This window comes from Pelobates fuscus, chromosome 10, assembly GCF_036172605.1.
Source record: "Pelobates fuscus isolate aPelFus1 chromosome 10, aPelFus1.pri, whole genome shotgun sequence".
Taxonomy (NCBI): domain Eukaryota; kingdom Metazoa; phylum Chordata; class Amphibia; order Anura; family Pelobatidae; genus Pelobates; species Pelobates fuscus.
The window spans coordinates 32,138,361-32,163,530 of NC_086326.1; the positions used below are offsets into that span (position 1 = coordinate 32,138,361).

At 35.2% G+C, this 25,170-nt stretch overlaps 1 protein-coding gene across 1 annotated transcript in view; it reads left to right on the forward strand.

Annotated features, from left to right (window-relative positions):
• SORCS3 (sortilin related VPS10 domain containing receptor 3) overlaps positions 1–25,170 on the forward strand; it is a 470,892-nt gene that overhangs the window by 415,380 nt on the left and 30,342 nt on the right. The window contains exons 15-18 of the mRNA XM_063435106.1: positions 6,023–6,140; positions 12,355–12,485; positions 19,348–19,461; positions 20,181–20,352. Of these exons, the coding sequence (XP_063291176.1) occupies positions 6,023–6,140; positions 12,355–12,485; positions 19,348–19,461; positions 20,181–20,352 (535 nt within the window). The remainder of the gene's footprint in view (positions 1–6,022; positions 6,141–12,354; positions 12,486–19,347; positions 19,462–20,180; positions 20,353–25,170) is intronic.

A 25,170-nucleotide genomic window follows, 5' to 3' on the forward strand; every position in this document is an offset into this window, starting at 1 on the left:
TTTGACATGCAGCCACCAGATGGATAGAATCCATTAGACACATTCAGTCTTGTGTACCTGTCTGCATGAGATCACTAGAAGCTAACGCCAAACGGCGCCGATAAAAAATGCAAAGTCATAAAATGTAATGCAAAGTAGAATAAAGTGATCGACAGATAAACTGATGTGCAGGCGGACGGATGGACACCTTCATACACATAATATAATATAAATAGGAAAGACTTAGTATCTTCTAAATAAAATAGATTACATATATCATATATATGTAGTGTGTTTACAGTATAAAAAAGTAACCACAAATACATGATGAAACCATCTAGCCAACTAGATACATTTAATTTTCTGTAATTTAACCAGCAAACAATTAATTACCGGGTGTCCGTGAAATGTAGATGGTTTTAAGTCTTTGTTACAATCGCATGCATTGTATGTGGGTTTATGTATTAAACAGCTGCCCTGAAAATTGTTGCATTTTGGAAGGAATGGGGAGATAGGATTCATCTTACAGTCTAAAATTGGCAAAATCATACCTGCCAAGCTGGAGATATGGACACAATATTGCAAAAGCATTATACTTACAACTTAGTATACAAAGCAATACTCACAACTTAGTATATAAAGTGACTTGATAACCCCTAAAGTGCAACGTGAGTGTGAATATATCCACTCTATTTATTTAAAATGTACATTGCAGAAATGTCTGATGCTGAGCCATATCATTAGACTGTGTGAGTACTTTTGTTTGTTTTAAGGCAACCATTTTTTCTATTTATCTTACATATCCCGTATTTTACATTTGATTAGTACAGGTCTTTGAAGTGGTCTGTGAATGTTACTTCCTAAATCGTACCATTTCTTAGAAAAGAGGCTCACCTGATAGCATGCTAGCAGGAATTAATGTATTTATTAAAAACTCACACAGCCACAATGATAAATGCAAGTTATGTGCAAAGGCACGTATTCAATAAAAATAAATTTGAGGTGATTTGGCAACTGGCTTGTAGCATTTAAAATATAATAGATAAACATACATTATTTACAACTTATCTAAGATGAAGGTTTTTCACAACTCAGCTGAATTTTGGTCTATATTTCGCTAATCAACATTTCAGTTCAAATCACTGTTTAGTTAACAGACTTGTCAGCAACTTGACTATTTTTCTATTTGAACTATTTTGCCATTAATTTTGAAAACTGCTCCTCATCTCACATAGCTTACAATTCAGTTATTAAATCCCACGTCTCATTATGGTCTACCTGCACTCTGCCACTGAGCCATAGTACACACAGCTGGATTAAGGGCCTATTGGTCCTGATGCTGACTATGTACAGAATAATTCTGATAGAAAACACTATAACAGCCATACCTCCAGAGTGTCTTGTATATGGTGGAGCGTGGTACAAGAGGGACACTAGCAGTATACATTTTAAAGAATATGCATACCCTATGTCATTCTCTCTCTTCCATCTCTCAGTCTCTCAATCCATTTTATAAGCCACATACCTTTAGCTCTCAAACCCACTCACGCGTTAATCAGAAACTCTAAATACTCAGTTCAGATTTCACTTATCCACCTCTCTCCTTCCCTTCTTACTAGCAAGCAAAAGCTGCCTACTGGTATGAAGCTTGAGATAGAGAAAGAGGTGGATGTGGTGGATGTGGCAGAATGAGGTATTAGTTCCCTCTGTACAACATCATAAAACAAGAGAATGTAAGGAGTGGAGAATCAAAAAAGGAACAACAATGCTTTTTTTGTTGTTGTTTAGAATCAGTGGGTATTTTTGATGGACATGGGACTGGAGTTGCAGCTTCATGAGCCCCTATGCTAATCAGGCCCCGGTAGTGGCTTTGCTGCCTCGAGTCCCCTGGCATTATCCCGCAGTATAATATCAATTTATCTAAGAGTAGTTTGATAAAATCGAGGGTCTTCTTGACACTCTCCACAGGATATATAATGGGATATACAATATCTCAACAGGATATATAATGGTATATTTAAATGTCCACATTATCAGTTTCAATTCTCGTTCAACCTGAACAACACTAATTGGCTGAAATTGCTCGGCTAACATTATGATCTTCCAATCCGTGTCATTCAGGATGGACAAAACCAAATCATTTCCCAACTGTTTGTGTTTAGCCCCGAATTGTATACTATTGTGATCTTGAATTACAATGGTGACATTCTTTCCAATTAAACCTTTCTGTGATTTTGCAATTAGCAAATACTTAACTTGCAACATTCAGATAAATACACACATTTTTCAAGTTACCTCGCTTTAAGCAAGATCTGTATTTCATGTGGAAGGGTAATAATTATTATAAAAAAAAATTCTCAGGTGTCAAGTGTATGAAATATGTTTTTTATATAAACCAGAAAATGAAAGGTTGTATTTAATTTGCATCATAAAAAGAAATCCAGTAGTTCAGAATTGCGCAGTTTTTCTTATTTCTACGAATATTCCATATTTAATATACTATGAAAACAGACGTCATTTTATCAAATGAACATTTCTACCTGGCAGTAGCAGGATTGTCATGTTCCTCATATGCAAATGATTAACTTTCAGACGTAGTTAATTTGCATAATGTGTTTGATAATGTCTCAAAATTTCTGGCAAAATAATGTATAATAGTTGCATTGATTTTTGTTTTTATTATTTAGCAAACTCTTACAAAAAGGATGGTAAAAAAAAAATTAAATTAAATATTAAATTAAATCCACATCAGAAAATTAAACAACATTTTTGATAGTTGCATAGTTTCTAATAGGAGTAACCTTATTAATAATTGTAATTTTCTCTAATGTGGTTTCCAAGAGACATTTACTTGCATACTGCAGAGTGTATTCACTTAAATACTAAATTAATGAATCGAAAGCCAAATTGCAAAAATTAAGCTAAATGTGTAAATTTGCAAACATTCTCCAACTCGGCTATAGATCAGTTACAGCTTGCCATCAGTCCCGATTTGCAAAAAATCCATATCACTCAGTGGCATTTGGACTTTAAAATCCAGAAATTGTTCACTAAATGTATCAGATTTGCAAAGCGGCATCCAAATGGACTTGAATGACCACTGCATTCCAACATGTTTGGATGTAACTGAACAACTGAAACCATAATTTGAAGACACAATATTCAGGACCGAATTATTAAAATCTGAACCCAAATTTTAACAATACAAAGTATATTACATGCAAAAATTGCTGATATTAAACTAGACTAAGAACATTAAAATCAAACTGTGCTCATTCCGTTGGAATGACTGAATTTACACTGGTTTTGCTGATGATAAATTTAAAAACGGCACATGTAGTCTGAAATTCACTGCGTTTAGAGATGCTGTAATTTTGCAGCCAATTCACTACAAATTGCTGGAGTGCATAAACCTCAAGTTTGTTTTAAGCAAGAAATTCATTTTTGGAACACTTCATTTTTTTTAGCTTTCCAAAAATGTAGTCCTTAAAGTTACAGGTTTGCGACATTTCCGCTGGGTTAGATTGAACTATACAGGAGAAAAATAAGATGATCCAGTGACTCAATCGTGATGGCGTCAATAATAAGAATGTAAGATTTATGGCTTTTTGTATAGAGATCTTTCCATTATCGCCACAGTAGGAGACCAGCTCACATTATCCATTATCTGCTTTTATAAATACCTTATTTTAACTAAAGGGAATTATTCACTAAACAATGAGTTACTCCCAGTTTTACATTTTTTGATCATATTAATTTTTGACCATTTTTTACTATAGCTATTTTGGCTTATATTTGGCCACTCACACCTATATTCTGTAGTGTATTGGGTCTAAATAATTCCAACTGAAGAGGTTTAAGTGCCCTCTGCCAACATGCATTTCTCACAGAGAGTATTTATACTACCCCAGCTCAACATATGAATATATCCATCATTTCTGGGTTCTGATGATAAATGGAAACATTTAGTCAAAAAAATGCTGATTTGGAAAAAAAATCTTTAAATCAGCTATAGACGTAGCTTGGCTGTTTTATGCTAAATGTTGGCATTCCTATTTTAATATTCCACAATTCAGAGTTTAGTGAATAAATCTCATAGAATGTTTAGCAGACGTTTAATAAATGAAGGCCACGTGTGATATTAGAATTCTGGTATGCAACCTGCTTCCTAAATTAATCTAATTGTTTATGTGTAACAATAATTAGAATCAGTAAAAACAAAACTACTAATTGCAACAGCACACACAACAGTAAAGGACATTCATCAAAAAGACAATCCCCTCATTGGCAATGCATTACGAATACACAACTATTCCAACCAGAATGTATATGTTGTATCAGGAGCAAACATAGTAACTAAAAGTTATGGGTGAGAAATTTGAAGCACGTTTAAAAGTAAGCTAGGAATCAAGGTCTACAGAAGTATTTATTAATCAGGAGCCAGTTAGAACATTAATACATTGTATCCCTATTGCTAATACTTGCTGCTTCAGATAAAAAAGGAGGAACATACCATTGTCTTCCCCCTTCTCTACCTCCTTTTTCCCTTTGTTTTCCTCTCTTTCCCCCACGCCTCCACAGGAGGGGACTATTGAACACCTTTATATTTCTGGCAACTCAATACTCCCTGTACCTGCTTATTCTTGGTTCTCAATGGATGACATTACCGCATAAAAGAGTCAGACCTTACTGCACACCTACTGATAAAAGAGGCAACATGTGGAATTTTTTACTATGCTTTGTCTTACTTCCCTTACCTTCTATTCCATAATATGCAATTAAATGGATACTATAGGCACACCCAGACCACTTCAGCTCATTGAAGTGGACTGGGTGCAGTGTTCCAGGCTCCTTAACCCTACAAAGCTAATTATTGCAGTTTTTAATAAACTGCAATAATTATCTTTGAGGGTTAACTTCACCTCTAGTGGCTGTCTACCAGACACTAGAGGGACTTCCAGGACTTTAGGCAACTTTTGGTCACCTAACTGACGTTTTACATCCTTACGCTATGCATGAGGACATTCAGCGTCACCCGAAACCCCATAGGAAAGTATTATACAATGCTGTCCTATGAAGGAAGTGCAAATGTGAGCGCGGCCATGCACATTAGGTCTCCCCCGCAAGCTAAAATTGGAGAGCCTGAACCAGCGCTGGGAGACATTAGTGCTGGAAACAGGTAAGTAATAGAAGGGTGTTTTAACCCCTTCGCACCACAGGCGGGTGGGGGGAGAGAGTGAGGGATGGTGTCACTATAGGGTCCTATAGTGTCAGGAATTTGGGACCTGAGTGTCTCCTGTGCTTTTTATTTTATACTACGGGACCTGCGAGTCCTCACACCCATGTTATATCTCAGCCCATTACTGGATCTTTACTCAAGACCTGCGTGTCTCACTATCTGGCACTACCTGTTTTAACTCATGTGCAATACTAAGAACAATAAATGGTCTTTACAGGATAGTGCTAGTACTATCTCCACTAACTAGCCACTTCCATCTAGATGGAAGTGTTTTATTTTAATTGCATCAGCAGCTACTACACAGTTTTACAGTGAATATTACATGTACAATAACCTCCTTGGCTATTAACTTCATGTAGATTAGTAGGTATTAAATGTTTCATTTTATTTGAATTTGTCAGGCTACAAATTGTATATTTTATATTCACTCTGTGTTTGAACCCGAGCAACACTGCATTATAGAGGGATATTTAGCCTTACGTCCATGATTCACAAATGCATTTCCCTCTCTAGTGGTCTTAGCTCACATCTTCCAATGTTAAAAGCAAACAATCTCCTCTCATTTTAAACCATTTGACACGGGAATAATATTGATCATTGATCTTCTCAATCCATTAGACGTTGGGAAGGAAAACTGTGCATTTCTCAGGCGTCTTCCTTAGAGTGGATTAGGAAGATGAATAAAATATTAATACTGTTTGTGAAAATATTCTTTATCCAATTTTCAAAGTTGAATGATGTGGTCTGGTGGAGTTTATTTTAATGATTTTATTTTATTTTTTCCTTCTCTCTCTCTCTGTACAGAGTATTTGGTCATTTCAGTCTCCTCTCCGAATGGCAGTTGGTGAAAGTGGATTATAAATCAATATTTAGCAGGAAATGCAATGAGAATGACTTTGAGAGTTGGCATTTGCATAATCAGGTATTTTATTAAACCCAGACAAACACTAAGTATATAAAAAAAAGAATAAAGTACAATAAAGATAAAGTAAGAAACTGAGAGAAAAAAAAAACTAGACAACAGATAATTGTTATTTTATTCACTTTGTGAATTTACTTTTATTATGACTCTTAAAAAAAACCAATGCAGATTTAGTTATAAAACAAATCTTTCTTAAAATTGACCAGAGATGATTGGTTGCAAATGAGACCCTTAAGGAAAATCTATTCTAATAAGATGATATGTTTAACATATGCATGCAAACTGTCGTCTTTGATTTTTTTACATAAGTTCATTTTGTTAGGTCTATCTTTGATTAGTAAATTAATACTGGTTTTGAATGACTTACATTAAGTAAAATGAATTGACAGTCAAATTGCTAAATTTAAGCCAAAAAGTCCTTGTTCAAAATATAGCTTTGTTTGCAAAACTCACACGGTTATTGATTTAAGGGACACGATAGACACCCCGACCACTTAAATTTTAGTTTTAGACATACAATCTACTATAGGGCTAAAACATCTCAATTGGCTGTCTTCCTGACAGCAACTAGAGGCACTTCCATGTTGAGAACCAATTATGACTCAGTTCTGTGATGTTCACATCATCAAATGTGGACCTTACGAAGCATTTGATCGGATGAGTGCAGCGTTCACCATGTACATGAATTTTGTCTCCAGTGCTTCTCTATGAGAAGCATTGGATTGGATGAGAAACTAGGATGAGATGCCTACAGATGGACATCATGGGGCGAGGAATGGGTATTTGCAATGAGTGAGTCTTGGTGCTGGAAAAAATATTTTTTTAAAAACCTTTTTATACTAAGTTTTAATCTAATTTAGGGGGTCCTGCGTCTAACTAGTGAAGAGCAGTGATAATATATATTAAACACTTTTCTGGAAAAAAATTCTCAGACTCCACTCCAAAATAGCTTGACTATTTTAGGTTAAATTGTGCAATTTAACTTGCCATTTACTATTATTTTGGCCTAATTTTATAATTAAGTTTTAAATACACCATAGTTCACAGTTTTGGAATTAAATCCCATTTTAGGCAATATAATTGCTGACGGAGAAAGCCTTTTCGAACAATGAAGATTGCAGTGAGATACATTGTACATCTCTATTGACAAATATATATTATATAATATGTTATCAAGGTATTTTTTTGTTATCAAGGTGAATTTTAACCAGAAAAAGGTAAAACACTTTACATGCTCGCTTGCGGCTTTCCAATGCTTCTCAATGAGCTGTAGTACAACTCTCTGAGAAGGTGGAAAGGCAGGAGTGTACTAGCACTGATTGGCAGCAAGGGAGGTGTTTCTCTCCCGAATTACAAAAGTGCTGAGTTCTTTTTATAAACTGTCATGAAAATGAAAGACTCCAGACACATAAAACATTTCAGTAAGTTGAAGTGCTTTATATATATGGTGTGTTCCTTTAAATGTAAAAAAAAAAACAGGTGTAGGTGTTCATTATAATAATTCAATAAATGACAGCAGTGAATCAACAAGGAATCCCAAAACCTTGCGTGAAATACAAAATGTCACAAGAAAGAATGTGCAAAACTGTGCCAAAATATTACACTAATTATACAAATAAAACCAGTGTTCAAAATGATCTTATGGTGCAATTTATATATAAGCTGAGTTATGTGAGTGGTGCCTAGGTCAGTTGTGGTAGGCTTGTAAAAAAAGGGCAAAAAGTTAATAGCTTAACACTTTAATATGTGTTGACATTACACAATCAATACTTTACATGTATCAGCATTTATAACCATACCTGAAAGAGAAAATGTGTTAGTGGGAGATACTGTATAACACCAAAAGACTGGCTGACCTATGTTATGCCAAGTAGCAAAACAATTAAGCTAAATTGGGGACTTGGGAATCTAACTAGTTGCAAAGTGGTGATGAGAGGCTTTACCTCTGATTTGGCCCGTTGGGTACGCATGCCACTGAGCGTTGTGGCGGGGTGTTGGCCTCACGGTGAGGATTGAAGAAATTTAAAATAAGTTGGCCCGTGACAGTTGAGGCCCTAACTGCTTTTGTCAAGAGGGCAGAGATGTGAGGCAGTAACTATGATTTGGCCCTAGGGGCGAATATCTCCGTAGTTGAGGATGGGAATTGGCCTCGCGGGACTGCTAAATAATGGCACAAAAAGCCCAAAACTATCTAGGGACACTTAAGCAACCCTAACAGCCAGACCAAGCTAAACACAAGTTGTGTAGAGCAAGTGGTTGTTGTAAGAAGGGAGTAGTATCGTATAGTGAGTCACATGCATCGTAACTTGAATAATTTAAATTCGAAACAATAAACTGTGGCATGATTAAATAGACATACCCTGGCAGAGTTGATGATAAGAATAAGTGAATAGAAAGGTATGGCCAAAAGAAAATGTGTACAGAGGTCCAAAACCAAAATCCCACAAGGGCTTTCATAATCCAGAACTATGACAAAACCGTGAAAATGCAATGTCGAGATTGCCGATAAGGTAGGTAAAGTAAGTGCAATGAGCCCAGAACACAAATACTTTTGATATCTGATACAAATTAACCAGAGGAAATTGAACTGTATAATAGGTGACCCAGTTGACCATACATGCAATGGTTGGTATGAAGTATACCTGGTGAGACTTGACATACTGATATACTCCTAGCGTGTTTTGATATGTAATAAAAGCCATAACAGGAGGTGGCTGGAATAATTGAACAACATGACCCCTGTTAAGTATATGTCAAGGCGAGGGTACAATCACAAACAGCCGCAAGCCCAGAGCAGGCAGGCACTGTGACAGAAAAGCATATCAAAACATAACATTGCGGACAAGTGGAGCAACTGAAAATTAACAGATTACCTTGAATGCTGAATACCTGATGTACTGAATCTAGCCCTGAGTTCCCACTGCGCATCCTTCCACTAGAAGGACCTGAAGTATGTATGAGAAAGAACACCCTGAGAAATAGACAACTATGACATAATTGAATCCCACATTGTACTGGATAAAGCAATATAACAGAATTAGCAAGTGACCCAAAGTGGAGGTGAAGTTAAAATGAAAACAGTTAAAATAGTGACAGAACGAAGAGGCCTGGATGTTAAATGCATAGTGATAGGTTCTAGTGAGTGTGTCGAGAGAGGGCTCTATCGGAAAGCTTTGCGTAGGTCTAACAAGGCCAAGTGTAATAATGGATTGTAGTATGAATGAAGAAAAGGAACCTGCCTAAATAGGTGAACCAAAGTGCTTAATGTGAGGTAAAGATAATGTATGGGATGAGGGATTACAGTTATCCCATGAGATACAGTCCAATGAGGATAGGTATGTTGTTGGTAACAAGTAGTATGACGGGGTAGTAGACAACCCTAGAAAGAAAGATATAATGCAAATGAAATGCCCAAACCAGGTGCCAAATTAGCCTGCGGCTGGTTGCCCACTACATGGCATATGAACACACATTGTAAAGGCATAGTGATGCCAGGAGTAGGAAATATGCATATAAAACCAGGAGGTTGCACAATTTGTATCCCGAGTTACAGGGTGGCTGTGCGGGCTGTGTTGGGATTAATGCGGGTGAAGGTAGGATGTGAATCGGAGAATGGTTGGGGAGTTTGTGTATGTAACTAAGACACGTTGGTGAAAAGATGGTAGAGAACTCGATAGTTACTAAATATCACCTAGTTTATGAAATGGTGAACAGAACAGAAACTATATATAAATACTTATAAAACATCATATAATACATACCCACTGAGTCAAATAAAACAAGGCATCGGGAAGACAGAATCAAAATGGGAGCAGAGGCCTCTAGAATACCTCTAGAATGCCATAGTGGCTGAACAGGCTAGAGAAAAAGCAGCAGACAAGAGAACTGCAGGTTTAGCTAGCGGTTTTTAGATTATACCCCAATGAAAATGGCATAATTAAATGCATACATGCTGTCATTTGGGGCATATCTACTAAACAGTGAATTACAAGGTTGGCCCAATAAGTATGTTTTGGCCTGACGTAGATTTAGACCCAGGGTCCTCAAATTCCAGCCCCCCAGATGTTGCTGAACTACAACTCCCATAATTATTTGAATTACATAGCCAGAGAATCATGGGAGTTGTAGTTCAGCAACATCTGGGGGGGGGGGGCGGAGTTTGAGGACCCCTGATTTAGACAGTCAGTTGCCACATAATTACTAAACAATGAAGGTCCAATAAGTGCCTGAATACCCAGAGGACAGGCAAAGAAAACTTTAAAATGTAGAATAACTGAAAAGAATATGATACATTTTTTAGTAAGATTGTTTAGTAAGAAGACGATTTTTAGACATTTAGAAGATATTTTTACATTTGTTTACATTACTTTCGACATTTTATTGTGTGCAGAGAATGTATATACTGTACACGTTAATATTTCTATTTTCTTCCACCACATGTATAGGCCTGAGTTTGGGCCTGACATAAATTTATACAGACAGTTGCAACACCTAGCCATATAATTACTAAACAATTTAGGCATAAAGAGTGCATTAAGAAAACATTAAATTGTAGGGTGACTAAAATGCATATGATAAAAGTCAGTATAGCCTAGTGAGGGCCAAATACAATAAGCAGAATGAGGCATCGCTGTGATGCGATGTACAATGGAAATAGGCTGAATTTGCATTAGTAGTGAAATTTGCCATATCCAAATAACTGAACAAACAAACTTACAGTTTTGTTGAAAAACAACAGTTAAGAAGCCGCGGCTGGGCCGGAATATGGCAGTGCCCCATGAGCTTCTACGTAGGTGGCTGTTGTTTACTAGAGTGAGGTAAAATGAATACCTGCGTGGACCTCACTAAGCCAAGACCAGCTTGTTTGGAGTTCAGGCAGTTTGTGTTGATGACCTTCGAACCGGAAGTAGATGGGTCTGTACTGAACCAGACAATCTCATTATATATATATATATACTTACATTAGTTAGGAGTCAGTAAGCGACAATTTCAACTCTCAGAAAACCTCATAAAAATAGAAGAAACAAACAAATAATAGTGCAATAATTCACATCTACTGAAAATATTGGTAAGATGTATAAAAGACTAACACACATTTTGAGCTACTTAGCTACTAAGAGCTCTGCTATATGGCACTTGGACGGTACAATCCCCGTCTTAGGATATGTGATGATCCATGCAGTATACATCCAGCGGTTCTCCCACATACAAGAAAGATAAAATAAAAGAGATCTGATGGTGTGGTATATCAATACAGTTATCAGTTGTGTAGAAAGGTATTTTTTAGAACAATGACTTGCTCTGGTAGTATATAGCCTTGGTGGTATAATCCTCACCTGGGGTATACAGGAACTAGGAAAGTTAATCAGCAGTAAAACAAAATAACAATGTATAATTGTGTCACTTCTGAGGAAGCCCTGCTGGGAGAAACGCGTTTGTATGTGTGGTAATGGAGCACTTTACCTATAGACATTTGTTTTATTTATTTTTTAATTATTGTTTTTATATATATATATATATATATATATATATATATATTTGTAATTATACTAAATAAACTCTTTATTATACTTAAGTCCCATTTTAACACTGTTTTATTTGTACATTTGTTTGGCGTGGTTGATCAAATTCTCTCTAGTCACATTTTTTGTTTCTTTAAATGTCTCTAACCATTTCTGTCTAAACGAAAGTGTATTTTGTATGCCATGTATGAAGGTGGCAATGTGTCACGCTAAATGCTACTGCGTATGGAACACTTGTACTGTCTTCTTAGAAAAGATTAGAGGACATTGAGTACATTGTGAGAGTTTGTTTCATTGATTTTAACTATGATGCACTTGGAAGCCAGTTAAACAGCATCAAATGTTGCTCGTTTCCCAAAAAGAAATAGAAATCTAAACAAATACTAGTTGCTCTATAATTATATTTTAATTAGATAGAGCGTAGGCGTTCGGCCTGATAGATGCTTATCTGTCAGCATGATATTGATTACGCCCACTTTATTTTCTTTGAGAAATGTTATTACCAGCACCAAAAGATTACAACAGGAAAATACTCATTTTAACCTTTCATGAAATAACATGAAATCTGTTAAAGCATGCTTAAAAAAAAAAAAAAGAAAAAAAAAAGTTCAGACATTATCTGAGAGGTTCATATTGAATGAATTTAATTTACTAACTTGTGTCTTTTTTTTTCTTTATTCCTTGACTTTAAGAGAGATTTCTGTGTCATGGGGGAGAGAAAGACCTACCGTAAACGGAGACCTGGTTTAAAGTGTTTATTGGGCAAAGATTATCTCCGAACAATTACTGAGCCTTGCCTCTGCTCTCACTGGGATTTTGAGTGGTAAGCTGATCAATATCCTTAGAAGATTCTGGGTCAATACATTTAGAACAACTTGACCAGTTCATTGTTTTGTTACAATGTAGCATCTATGTTTTGTTTTTTTTCTCTCACTCTGGCTTGGAATTTTAATATAATTCCTGAAACTGTTACTTGTGAATGCACGTTGTAAATATTAAAGCAGCTCTGTAGTCTTAACAAATTTACTTTAATCAATAGAGTAAAAAGATACATCTATGTGCTCTGTCAGCATTTCCTAAGAGTTCAGCATTTCTTTGCCATCCCGTTGTGTATCACATGGAGACATTTCACCATTTAGCTCTCTCTTGCTCCCTGCATTACCTATAGATTTAAAAAAGAATGTGTGCAACCAGTTAGAATGAGGTTGTCATGTGCATGCTGGGAGTCATCATGCTCTAGCACAAGTGACAGGGAATATAGCTATGTAATATTAATAATGTATGATTTGCAAACACTGAGAAAGTTATCTATCTTCTATCGATTGCTATGAAGATGTTTTATTTCAAGGCAAAGGTTTACTTTAATCCTGGAAAATTTTATTTTTACAACACAATCCTTAAATTATGTGCCATGATTTAACTGATACATTCATGTAAAATAAATCTTAATTAATCCGACAAAAGAATTAGAAATTTCTGGCCAAAATTATTAAACTGGAAACTTACTGAGTTAGAGAATGTTTCTTAATTAATCTGACAAAAGAATTAGAAATTTCTGGCCAAAATTATTAAACTGGAAACTTACTGAGTTAGGGAATGTTTCTTAATTAATCTGACAAAAGAATTAGAAATTTCTGGCCAAAATTATTAAACTGGAAACTTACTGAGTTAGGGAATGTTTCTTAATTAATCTGACAAAAGAATTAGAAATTTCTGGCCAAAATTATTAAACTGGAAACTTACTGAGTTAGAGAATGTTTCTTAATTAATCTGACAAAAGAATTAGAAATTTCTGGCCAAAATTATTAAACTGGAAACTTACTGAGTTAGGGAATGTTTCTTAATTAATCTGACAAAATAATTAGAAATTTCTGGCCAAAATTATTAAACTGGAAACTTACTGAGTTAGGGAATGTTTCTTAATTAATCTGACAAAAGAATTAGAAATTTCTGGCCAAAATTATTAAACTGGAAACTTACTGAGTTAGGGAATGTTTCTTAATTAATCTGACAAAATAATTAGAAATTTCTGGCCAAAATTATTAAACTGGAAACTTACTGAGTTAGGGAATGTTTCTTAATTAATCTGACAAAAGAATTAGAAATTTCTGGCCAAAATTATTAAACTGGAAACTTACTGAGTTAGGGAATGTTTCTATTTGAATGTATTCTATTTGAATGTTCCATGATTTAACTGATGCATTCCTGTAAAATAAATCTAAATTAATCTGACAAAATAATTAGAAATTTCTGGCCAAAATTATTAAACTGGAAACTTACTGAGTTAGGGAATGTTTCTTAATTAATCTGACAAAAGAATTAGAAATTTCTGGCCAAAATTATTAAACTGGAAATTTACTGAGTTAGAGAATGTTTCTTAATTAATCTGACAAAAGAATTAGAAATTTCTGGCCAAAATTATTAAACTGGAAACTTACTGAGTTAGGGAATGTTTCTTAATTAATCTGACAAAAGAATTAGAAATTTCTGGCCAAAATTATTAAACTGGAAACTTACTGAGTTAGGGAATGTTTCTTAATTAATCTGACAAAAGAATTAGAAATTTCTGGCCAAAATTATTAAACTGGAAACTTACTGAGTTAGGGAATGTTTCTATTTGAATGTATTCTATTTGAATGTTCCATGATTTAACTGATGCATTCCTGTAAAATAAATCTAAATTAATCTGACAAAATAATTAGAAATTTCTGGCCAAAATTATTAAACTGGAAACTTACTGAGTTCGGGAATGTTTCTATTTGAATGTATTAAGCTATTTTAGTTTGAAATTACTTTTCTTAGTTGTACGCAATTCACCTTCTTTGTAACCATTTTTAAAATGTCTGGAAGTAATTAGACTTGGAGATTTGCTTCGTTCAGAATGGCAATGGGGCCAAATTTGGGCAGATTGGGTAATCGTTCAAATTCCCAAACTCCGAGCTGAAATGTAGCCACATCATGAACCAAATGTAACACGTAATTGTTGAGCTGAATTCAACACACAGGGCCAAAATAGATAATTAATTTGAAAAAATATAATTGATGGTTAGGGAACTGTTACTAAATAAAGGGGAAAAAAGTATGAGCGTAAAATTTTTTATATTAATATATTTTTAAATTATATATTTAATAAATATATAATATATAAATATATTTTTTTCTGATCCTCCTGTTTTTCCTCCTGCTGATTACTTTGTCTCACTTGATCAGTGAATTAATTTGCAGGAAAATGCTCCTATTAGAATATCGCAAAATATATGCATAATATTTTTATTATGCATATTATGATGGCCCATTTTTGCATAATTTTGGTTTGTTTTCCAAATATTTTTAATTTTTTTTTTGTTATCAACATATGATTGAAATTTGCCCACACCGGAAATACCCCCCCCCCCCCCCCCCCCCAAAAAAAAAAAAAAATTAAAAAAAATTGGCTCATGCGAAAAAAATGTCCTCACCATGCAAATTAATCATGCATTTAATGTACTCACATTATGACAGTAAACATATGATATTGTGTACAACATTCTTCTCAATAAGAAAATTCAGAAAGGAATTCACATAGCAGAATATATGTATCCAATTAATATCTGAAGAGCAATATGATTGGCTAATGTTCAATAATTACTCTTACTAAAAAGTCACAGAAAAAAAGTTAAAAGTTTTTTATGGTCAGTGAAAAGTTGGCAATCAGTTCAGCAAGCTAAAGTGCTTTAGGTGTGTGAAGTGTCCCTTTAATGTCAGATAATGATGTGATGAAAAAATGATGACATTAATCTATCATTACGGGGTTTGAGTGCTTTTTGACTTTTGACCATGCTGTATATCCATATAGCTATCCCACTATTACAGACACAGCAAGACGTGATCGTTTTGACGCAATACATTTATAATACATACATACTAAGAAACAAATCTTGAGCGTGATATTTATGTTTAGGGAATTAAAGTATTTTTAAATCTTTATAATTTAAGTTTTCAAATTCAAGATGTTGCAGAAAAACCAAATCATTTAATAGATGTTTATAAAAAAAAGTAATGAACAGGAATTTATCCTAATGAGAAGTCAACCATGATGTTTTTAATGGTGTGAAATATTAATGTAAGCCTTTTATATGATTTGATAAAGCACAGTTTTAATTACCATATAGCCTGCAGGTGTGTTTTATGATGAGAGGCTTAAAGAGGCTTAAACATTCTGAGAGGTTTTATTTCCTGTTATCTGATTAAACAGCCTGCTCTCTTACTGCATATTAGTGATTTTGTTTTGCCTTTTCTGTCTTTATATCTCATATTCTAATGACACAACAATGACATTCTTCTAAACACAAGAGAGGCAGAACACACACGGTTTTCCTAATGGAAAAGTATAATTGGGACTATGCTCCTAATTAAAACCTGCCCCCTGAAATACAGCAGTTATGAACGTGTTGTTTGAAATATTTTGCATGAATTGAAAAGTATCTGTTTATGCAACACTTCATACAAAAAGGAAATCAAATAGAAACTGTGCCACCAATCCGTGTGCTGGGTAGAATTAAAGAGCCAGGCACCTTACCACTGCAAAAAAAAAAAATAGTAGTTATGGTGTCATTACATTACATAGAAACATAGAATGTGACGGCAGATAAGAACCATTTGGCCCATCTAGTCTTCCAGGAACTGGTTTTGTGAACATTTTCTGTTCTGTACCTATTCCAATGGACACTTCTTGTTGGACCCCTAAGGCCCCCTTTCACATTTTTAAATAGTACTGTTTCTTTGCAAAGTAAATGGGGAAGGCAATATCATCTTTACTTATAGGAGAGGGACTGGCAGCTGGTAAAGATATAAGAGGTGGAATGAGAGCCACATAATTTGACTCCACATCCTCTCTAGGGAAACAATACCTCCTGATCTGTTGAACTCATATGATCAGTCAGTTCTTGAATTTCATGTGTTGGAAGCAGGAAAAATTGAGCAAGCTATAAGATCTGAGTGACTTTGACAAAGGCCTAACAATGATGGCTACACAACCGGTTCAGAGCATCTCCAAAATGGGGTTTTCTCAGTATGAAGTGGTAGTACCTACCAAACGTGGAACAAGGAAGGGCAACATGTGAACCTGCATCAAGGTCATGGGAGCTAAAGCTCTTTTATGAATGTGACGCGCAAAGGCAAGCCAATACAGTCCGATCTCAGAAAAGCTACTGTAGCTCAAATTGCTGAAAAACGTAATGCTATCCATGATAGAAAGGTGTTAGAACACACAGTGCATTGCAGTTTTCTGGGTATATGGCAGTGTAGCCGCAGACCTGGCACAGTGCCCATGATGAAGCATGTACACTTCTGAAAGCACCTTCAATTGAGATCTGAGCATCAGAACTGGACCATAGAGCAATGGAAGAAGGTTGATTCATCTTGCTTTCTTTTAAATCAGGAGGATGGACGGGTGCATCATTTACCTGGGGAAGATATGGCAGGAGGATGCACTATGGGAAGAAATCAGATTGGCGGAAGTGATATTATGCTCTGGGAAATATTATGCAGGAAAAATGTGGGTCCTGGAATTAATGTTGATGTTACTTTGATGGGTACCACCTACCTAGAGATTTTTGCAGACCACAAACAACCCTTCATGACAAGGGTGTTCCCTGATGGCAGTGGCCTCTTTCAGCAGGATAATGCACTCTGCCACACTGCAAACATTGTTCAGGAATGGTTTGAAGAACATGACCAAGAGTTCAAGATGTTGCCTTGGCCTCCAAATTCCCCAAATCTCAATCCGATTGAGCAGCTGGGGGATGTGCTGAATTAACAAATCTGAGTTCTGGAGACCCCCACCTTGCAACTTGCAGGACTTAAAGAATCTGCTGTAATGTCTTTGTGCCAGATACGGCAGGACACATTCAGAGTTCTTGTGGAGTCAATGCCTTGGCACGTGAGAGCTGTTTTGACATGATCAGTGGGATATTGGGCAATTGGTTTTAATGTTGTAGCATATCATATATATGTATACCAACCATGAGGCCTGCACTCATGTGAACATGAATACATTGTAGGGTGCTGCTGGGGCCAATTTATACAACATACCAGATCCAGCGCACTCACTCATTCACTAAACAGCAATTTCAAGCCTCACAGGGGAAAAAACTAATGGGGGTTTATTTACAGTATATGATCATTCATTGCATAAGCCTTCCACAACGTCAATGTACTCCATACTTGACAATTCTAGGAACCTAATGCCTGTTCTTATAAGATTAATCCATTTACTTGGGTGAGGCTCTCTGCAGTGCAAGGTTAAATAGGGCCCTGGAATGAGGTACCTTTGGCCTGTGTAATTGGTCCAACTCTTTGACTGACAGAGATAACACCAGCACATTGCATAGGAAGGGCAATGACAGAGTTAACACATATAATTATGTATTACATAGGATGGAAATAGCTTAGATTAATGAATTGTGCTTTCCCTGCTCGGGTTTGAGAAATACATTTTCATCAGACACACATATTGGACAAGTGGAGCAAGTTTCTAGAAGACATGATATGTTCCTATTTGATAACACAGTAACAGCAGAAACACATAGTATTACTATTGAAACTGAGGCATAGCACCTTGGCTTTTCCCATATACCCTATTGGCTTAGGTCTTTGACTATTGGCCTTGGTTCAAATCTTGTTTAAGGTATGAAGGTTTTTCTCTTTTTTTTATGCATTTTTTGCTATATCATGTAAAACAAACATTGAGATATTACATGCACTGAATATATTATTTTACATGGATCAACAATACGAAAATAAACCTATTCATCCTTGCATGTTCACTCTACAGAAACCCAGTAACTGAAATTAATGTAGTTTATCAACATTTGAAAAAGAACATTCATTAAATATATAAGGATAATACATCTAATATCTAAATTACACTTGTGGAAACTTGTGAGTATAAAAACAACTCACAATGCAGGGATTCAAATAAAAAATCCTGGATCTCATGTCTCATGTGTACAAAAAAGTCCTCCACATGCAGGTATCACCATCACCATGCAATATCTCTAGGCTACCTTGTACATAACAGTTTTTAATAAGTGTACTAGTTTTGAACTTTGATAATATGGGCATCTTCAACAATGACCACTAGGGGCATACTGAACATGTCTGAGGAACGACCTAAATTCTACATGTATCCAGTTACCCTCAAAAGCTTAGTCATGCAGCCATAATTCATTACCACTGAGTCTTGTGTTGCAGTGTAAAAAGGGAGGGTGAATTATAGCACTGAGTTGCTGTATGGTGTATGTTTAATACTCGTAATAGAAGTTAACCATTTCCGAAAGAGGACCAACATCAGTAATTCACTATTTTACTACTGGCAACTGCAATAGATTATTATTTTTATTATGGCAACAATTATCCGGTGGAGTGCTGACCTAAATCTGTATATAGATCAGCCACCACTAAGCAGGGGTGTCCATCATTAGTCACCCCGAGGCTGGCTTAAAAATCTGGGAAGTGCTGTCAGACAACAGCTTGAGGGCTATGGATGAACAAACCCATGTAAGAGATAACTTGGTAATGTTAAGTGTATATTTACTTTACTGAATAAAATGATACCTGAATCCTTTAATTAATATTTATTGACAAATTGTAAGAACCAAATAAAATTGTAGGGTTACATTTTTATTTTGTAACTTATTTTGCAGTGACTATGGCTATGAGAGGCAAGGGAAGAATCAGTGCACACCAGCATTTTGGTTCAATCCATCGTCCATCTCTCGAGACTGCAGTCAAGGGCAGAGCTTTCTAAAAAGTAGCGGGTAAGGAAGATGCCCCCTGACCTATTGTCCATCTCTTTCCCGCACTGATGGATTAATTGGCCTGAAATCTTATTTATGTATCTTCTGTTTAAGAAGTTGCTACAGTTGCTTTGGTGATAAAATGGAAATTGTGACAAAAATGGTGGAAAATTCTATTTATGAATAATATTTTGCATCTTGTATACAAGCATGGATAATAGTTTGACCATGTTGGCCAAAGGGTATCCCCAACTGTTATATAGCTACAGGTCCCATGATGCTTTACCAGACTAAAGCACCATGGACATTTTAGATCTAACTGGAATTGTACCTTTTGGCTATTCCTAGGTTATATAATCCAGATATCCTCGATCATTAGTGGTCTATCATAATCCATAAAAAGTTTGGGATAACTATTTGCTGATATGGTAATGTGCCATGTCTATCTCTGAGTATCCTGTTGGACCTTTCACCATTAATTAATCAGATAATTATAGTTGGAATTATATATGTATTTTTTTTCAGCTCATGTCGGATACAGTTTCACCCCTGCTCAGAATATTGATCTAAAATGGGACTAACACAATGAGATATTTTATTTAATCTTAGACAATATGACCCTGACATTTAAATTTACTTAACATTAACAGCTAATTTTGACATTAAAAAATTATTTGTTTCACTATTAATTGCATTTTTTTTTTTTTTACTAATATCTGATTTATGTTCCCACCTTATAGATATCGAAGAATTGTATCCAATAACTGCACAGATGGGCTACGAGAGCAATATTCTGCAAAACCACAGCAGTGCTTGGGTAAAGCTCCCCAAGGCTTGCATCTCTCCACCAGTGATGGAAGACTGGGGGTACAATATGGACAGAACGTCACCTTCTTAGTGCACTTGGAAGAGGTAAAATCACAGAATTCTTTTTTTAAAAAAATACAAATAATAAGAGACAGTGATGCTAAGTTAAATAAACATACTAGTCATGATAACCAGTGGAATATTCCAATTGATTTTTCAAGTTTTAGAATTGTCTTTATGTATAATCACTGCTGAGTGCCCTTATGTCCGTCAGAGCTCAGAAGGTCATTACTTTTCAACAATCATCTATCAGCTATTTTAAGAGTTTACTAATATTAAAATATGGCTTATTTAAAGAAATGACTCTTTAAATAAAGGATGAGTAAAATATCCTCTGTGGAGAAACAGCAGAGAAGTTGCACTTCATACCTTTAAATGGGAGCACCTGCAAAAAAAAAATAAAAAAAAATACCTAAAATAACAGCTTTTGAGTAATCATAATAGATGAGAATGCAAATTATTGTAAAAGGAAAGTATTTTTTTTTCCAGAAAAAAAATAATTCAGGCAGGGGTTTTCTTGCAAAATCTGTGGGGTAATTTTTGATTTCTAAAATAAACAATATATTTTGTAAAGATTCAAACAATTTTGCAGAAACATTTTTTAAGTTTAAGAGTTTAATGTTGTTTTATGACATTTTTAAATAAGTATTTGTAATAGATTCCATTTTAAATTGCATTATTTAGCTCCAATCATTATAAATAGAAAATGTAAAAAAAGAAACAGAGAAATATGGAAAATATGGAAAACCAGAGCCAATTATAGGAGGTACATTTTGAATTTTAATGGGGCTCATGCACGTGCGTGATGCTTTTATTTACAGAGATGCCATCTGCAGGTCAGGAGGTCACTAGCTAATGATCAGCACAAAATAATACAAAAAAAAGTAATGGACTAACAAGCTCAAAAATGCCAACCAAACTTCCCCTCTGTGTCTACACAGGAGAATCAGTTCATCAACTCTAATATAATTAGTTTATCATCTGTTTGTCTTTATTTTCCACAGTGTTCTTTTTTAGTAGAAGTAGTGAGAAATTTAGAACTCTTTGGGGTTAAATTTAGAAATGAGCATAAATTCTTCCTGCAGATGAATATTTAATTTTTTTTGTTATTGCGCTCAGTTTAAAAGGATTTCACAGTAGGTGTAGATCTTTGCAATTCTGCAGAAATGTTTCAGTTCTACCATCAGACGATCTTATGATGAGAGTTTGATCTGCTTCCTTGCCGCGCTATATGGTGGTAAGAGGTTCGGAACAGGTTTTGCTGAATACTGATTTGAGCAATCTCTGCTATGATTATTTGAACGCTATCCTCGTGAACATGTGAAAATGGGTTCTAAACAATGGTTCACAGGTCAGGCAAAAAAAAGGGCTGTCTATCGAGAAATTGTTTTGTTGTAAATGACATGACATACAATGTCACTTTAATCTGCTTCAATTTCTTGTTCCCATTTCAATCCAGTATAGCAGATCATTTTGTTTAAAGATCCTCAAGGTCTGCCCTATTATATACTAGCACAAAGACCGGGTAATGGAATATGACAGACTGCACAAGACTTTGGTATGCCAGTGTGGTGTGAAATTTGTTTATCAGATCGGACTGGAAAAAGAGGATATGTAGGTGTTAACAAGTATGACATACGTAAATAAAAGGGTAAATAAAAAGAATGTTTATAAAGCAAGACAAATAGTGATTAACTAGCTTTTGTAGAGATCAGATTCAGGGAAGAACATGCATGGGTGATGGGGAAAACCTATATGAGAAATCTTGGAGAAGCTCTGGGGTTTAAATATAAGATTTGTTAGAGAATGCGGCGCGTTAAGGGACGTTAAATGAAAAGTGTATTTATTTGCTCTCTCGCTACACCAGTTTTAACAGATTATTCCGTTGGCGTGAATTGTATTGCACAGAGAGTCTCCACATTCGGTTGGATATCCCCAGTTGTGGTAGCATTTTGATTGCCCTGATGATGCTGTATACACAGAAATTAAGAGTTCACATCAAGTCATCCATTAAAAAAATCCATGGGGAATTTTCATTTGCTAGATCAGTGAAAACACATATGGGCTTATTCACTAAAAATGAACTGTAGCAATTTCAAATCTGAATTGCAAAATTTAAGCAACTATAGCTGATTTTTTTATTAAATGTGCAACTCAGCTTTAGCTACAATTTAACCTTAATTTGGCCGTTTGGTTTTAGATCCACTGCAACCCATTGTTTAGTGAATCAACCATTCAGTTATGACTTTTCAAAAAAAAAAAAAAAAAAATCTTAAATACTTTATTTTACAAGTAATTACAAATTCCTTGAATTATTTGAATCACATCTCAACCTTCAATTTCAACCACGCATTCAGTTCATAAATATCTTGTTTCTTTGAGCCTCATCAAGAGTTATTATGACACTGAATCAAAATCTGCCCTACGTGTGCATATCATCAGTTAATGTACATCTGAAATTTTTCATGGTTGTTCAATGGAATAATGACTCAGAAAAAAAATCAAAAAGTAATTGAAAATGCTCTAAGTCGCTGCAACCTTCCAACCCAGCAATCCATGACCTACCAATCTCCCACTGTCTCGTCCCTCATATACACAGAGTATTATATAGTCGTGTTTTGAAGTTAATGAGGTTTGGATGTCTAGTATAGGAATCTGTTGTACTATATGAGTATTACATGAATTTTAACCACTCATGAATGCAATAATGAAAAACAAGTACTAGGTTAATTACTTCAGACTGATTAGATTATCAAGACGCATAGTATACTTTAGTGCACTCTGTGGACTACATTTTGTTTGCAGTGGAGATTTATGAAGTACTTACAATAGAGCCCAGATTCTCTGAGTATTCTATGTCCATGCAAACAGGATTCTTTTTTTTTTTGCATTGAAATTGGAAACAATTGTAGCTCATATAAGATTGTGCCAAACAAAGGAGATAAAGCAACCCACCATTAGGGGCACTCCACTGCTCAGAGAAAAAAAAAAAAGCACTATTAGTAGATATACCCCCAATGATAACATGCAAGAATTTAATTATGCATTTTTAATTTTGGGAATATCTAAAAACAGCTTGAAAAAGCTGCACATCTCTTGATTACAGGTTTTGTAAGCCCACCCCTTCGAACCCCGCTCAGACTTACTGTGGCTGTCCAATCAAAGACTTACAAGTGCATCTCAATGAGAAGTCTATGCAAGGCAGGTGCTCTGGGCAATTGCTGCTTCTTGAGTCTAGCTTCCCTGAGCCAAGAAATGAGAAGGTAATAGGATTGGTTGTCTGATTGACAAGCAGACTTCTTAGGGGGTGTAAGAAGGTTCATTTATATAAAAAAAAAAAAAATTCTATTGAAATCTTCACTTTTTGTAAAATGAAAAAATAAAAATCTAAAACAACACCAAACATCTGAGTTGTCTCTAGGGCACTCAATTGACTGGGAAAAAGTTGAGTGCTATTTTCCTTCTTTTCCTTCTTTGGATAGTTAAATTCATGACATATGGGATAATTTCCTTCCCAACTCCCCAGCGTGTTCCTTCTTCTAGAACCCTCAGTTCTTTTTCTTCCTCACAGAAAAAAAGGTGAATTTGTTGAATGTGTTGCTTTTTACTCAGGTGTTGGCTATCTCCAGAACACATTTTCATGCAGCAATGGAATAACAGAAGTTTGTTCAATATTCGATTATTATTACCATTTACTTTTTTGCTTCTTGAGACTTACTGGAGGTGTTCACAGTCAGCAAAGCATTAATTGTTGGACCTTCAAAGTACATTTTAAATTTTTAGGCAATGATATTAGAACTGGAAACATTTGAAAGACTTTAGCCATTTCGCCATACAATGTTTAATTTGCCGAAACTTTACACTTTAGTGAATACAGTTTTTTTACTCAATCTTTTGTTAATTTACCTTTCATGAGAATCAACAGTTTTAAAAAAAAATGTTCTTGTGCCAAAAAGCAACAACTCTCACTGCATTGCAGTTGCCACAGAGTTGACAATAACTATTTCTATCTGACCCTAACAGGAGTTAGCACAACACCATTATGCTTCTACAGGAGTTCATAATATCTACTAATTATCCCTTTACTATTTATATCCTTCCATAATTGACTACCCCTGAAAATTACAATTGTCTGATCTTATACATCCATGTCCCAAAACTGATTCACTTGCTTTCTGCTACTTTTTGTTTGTGATAATTTGGGTTAGTATGAGAGATTTCTTGTGAATATTCTTGCCAGGCAGACATTGTCAGTATCCAGTATGGTATTTCACAAACCTTTTCTCCCAGCCTGATTCCCAGACATCTGAAAACATAGCACAATAAAGAAATAGATAAACGAGTTCTAATTTAGACCCTGTATGACCTTTAATGGGTTCTCTGTCTCTTGGACAATCAATATGACTGTAAAACACTTGGCCTTTTGAAGTGCGGTATGTGACTGGAAGGGCAAAATCCATGGATAAAAGTTTCTATGATATTAATGTCATCAAATTATTTGTGTGTGTTTATGTGTCAGATGAAAGTCGACCCTTGTAACATCAACAATTTACTTGACTATATCAAGCTCCAGGTGACATGTTTTCTCTAGTGTCACAGCAAGTCCTGAATGCTTATTAAACCCAGTTTGCTGAAACAATGCAGGGAAATGTACCAAATCTGCTTCCATACAATATGTGTGATTCATATGAGCTGTATTTGAAATGAGTTGACCAGTCATAGCAGTTCATTTGAGTTTTTAGTTATGGTTAGAATATTCATTTGGAGCATATACAATTGTCATTTTGGAGGCGAGTACTTTTATGTCCTTCCTAGCAAAACTCAAAATTCAAAATGAATTCAAAGTGAATTTCAGATTTTAGT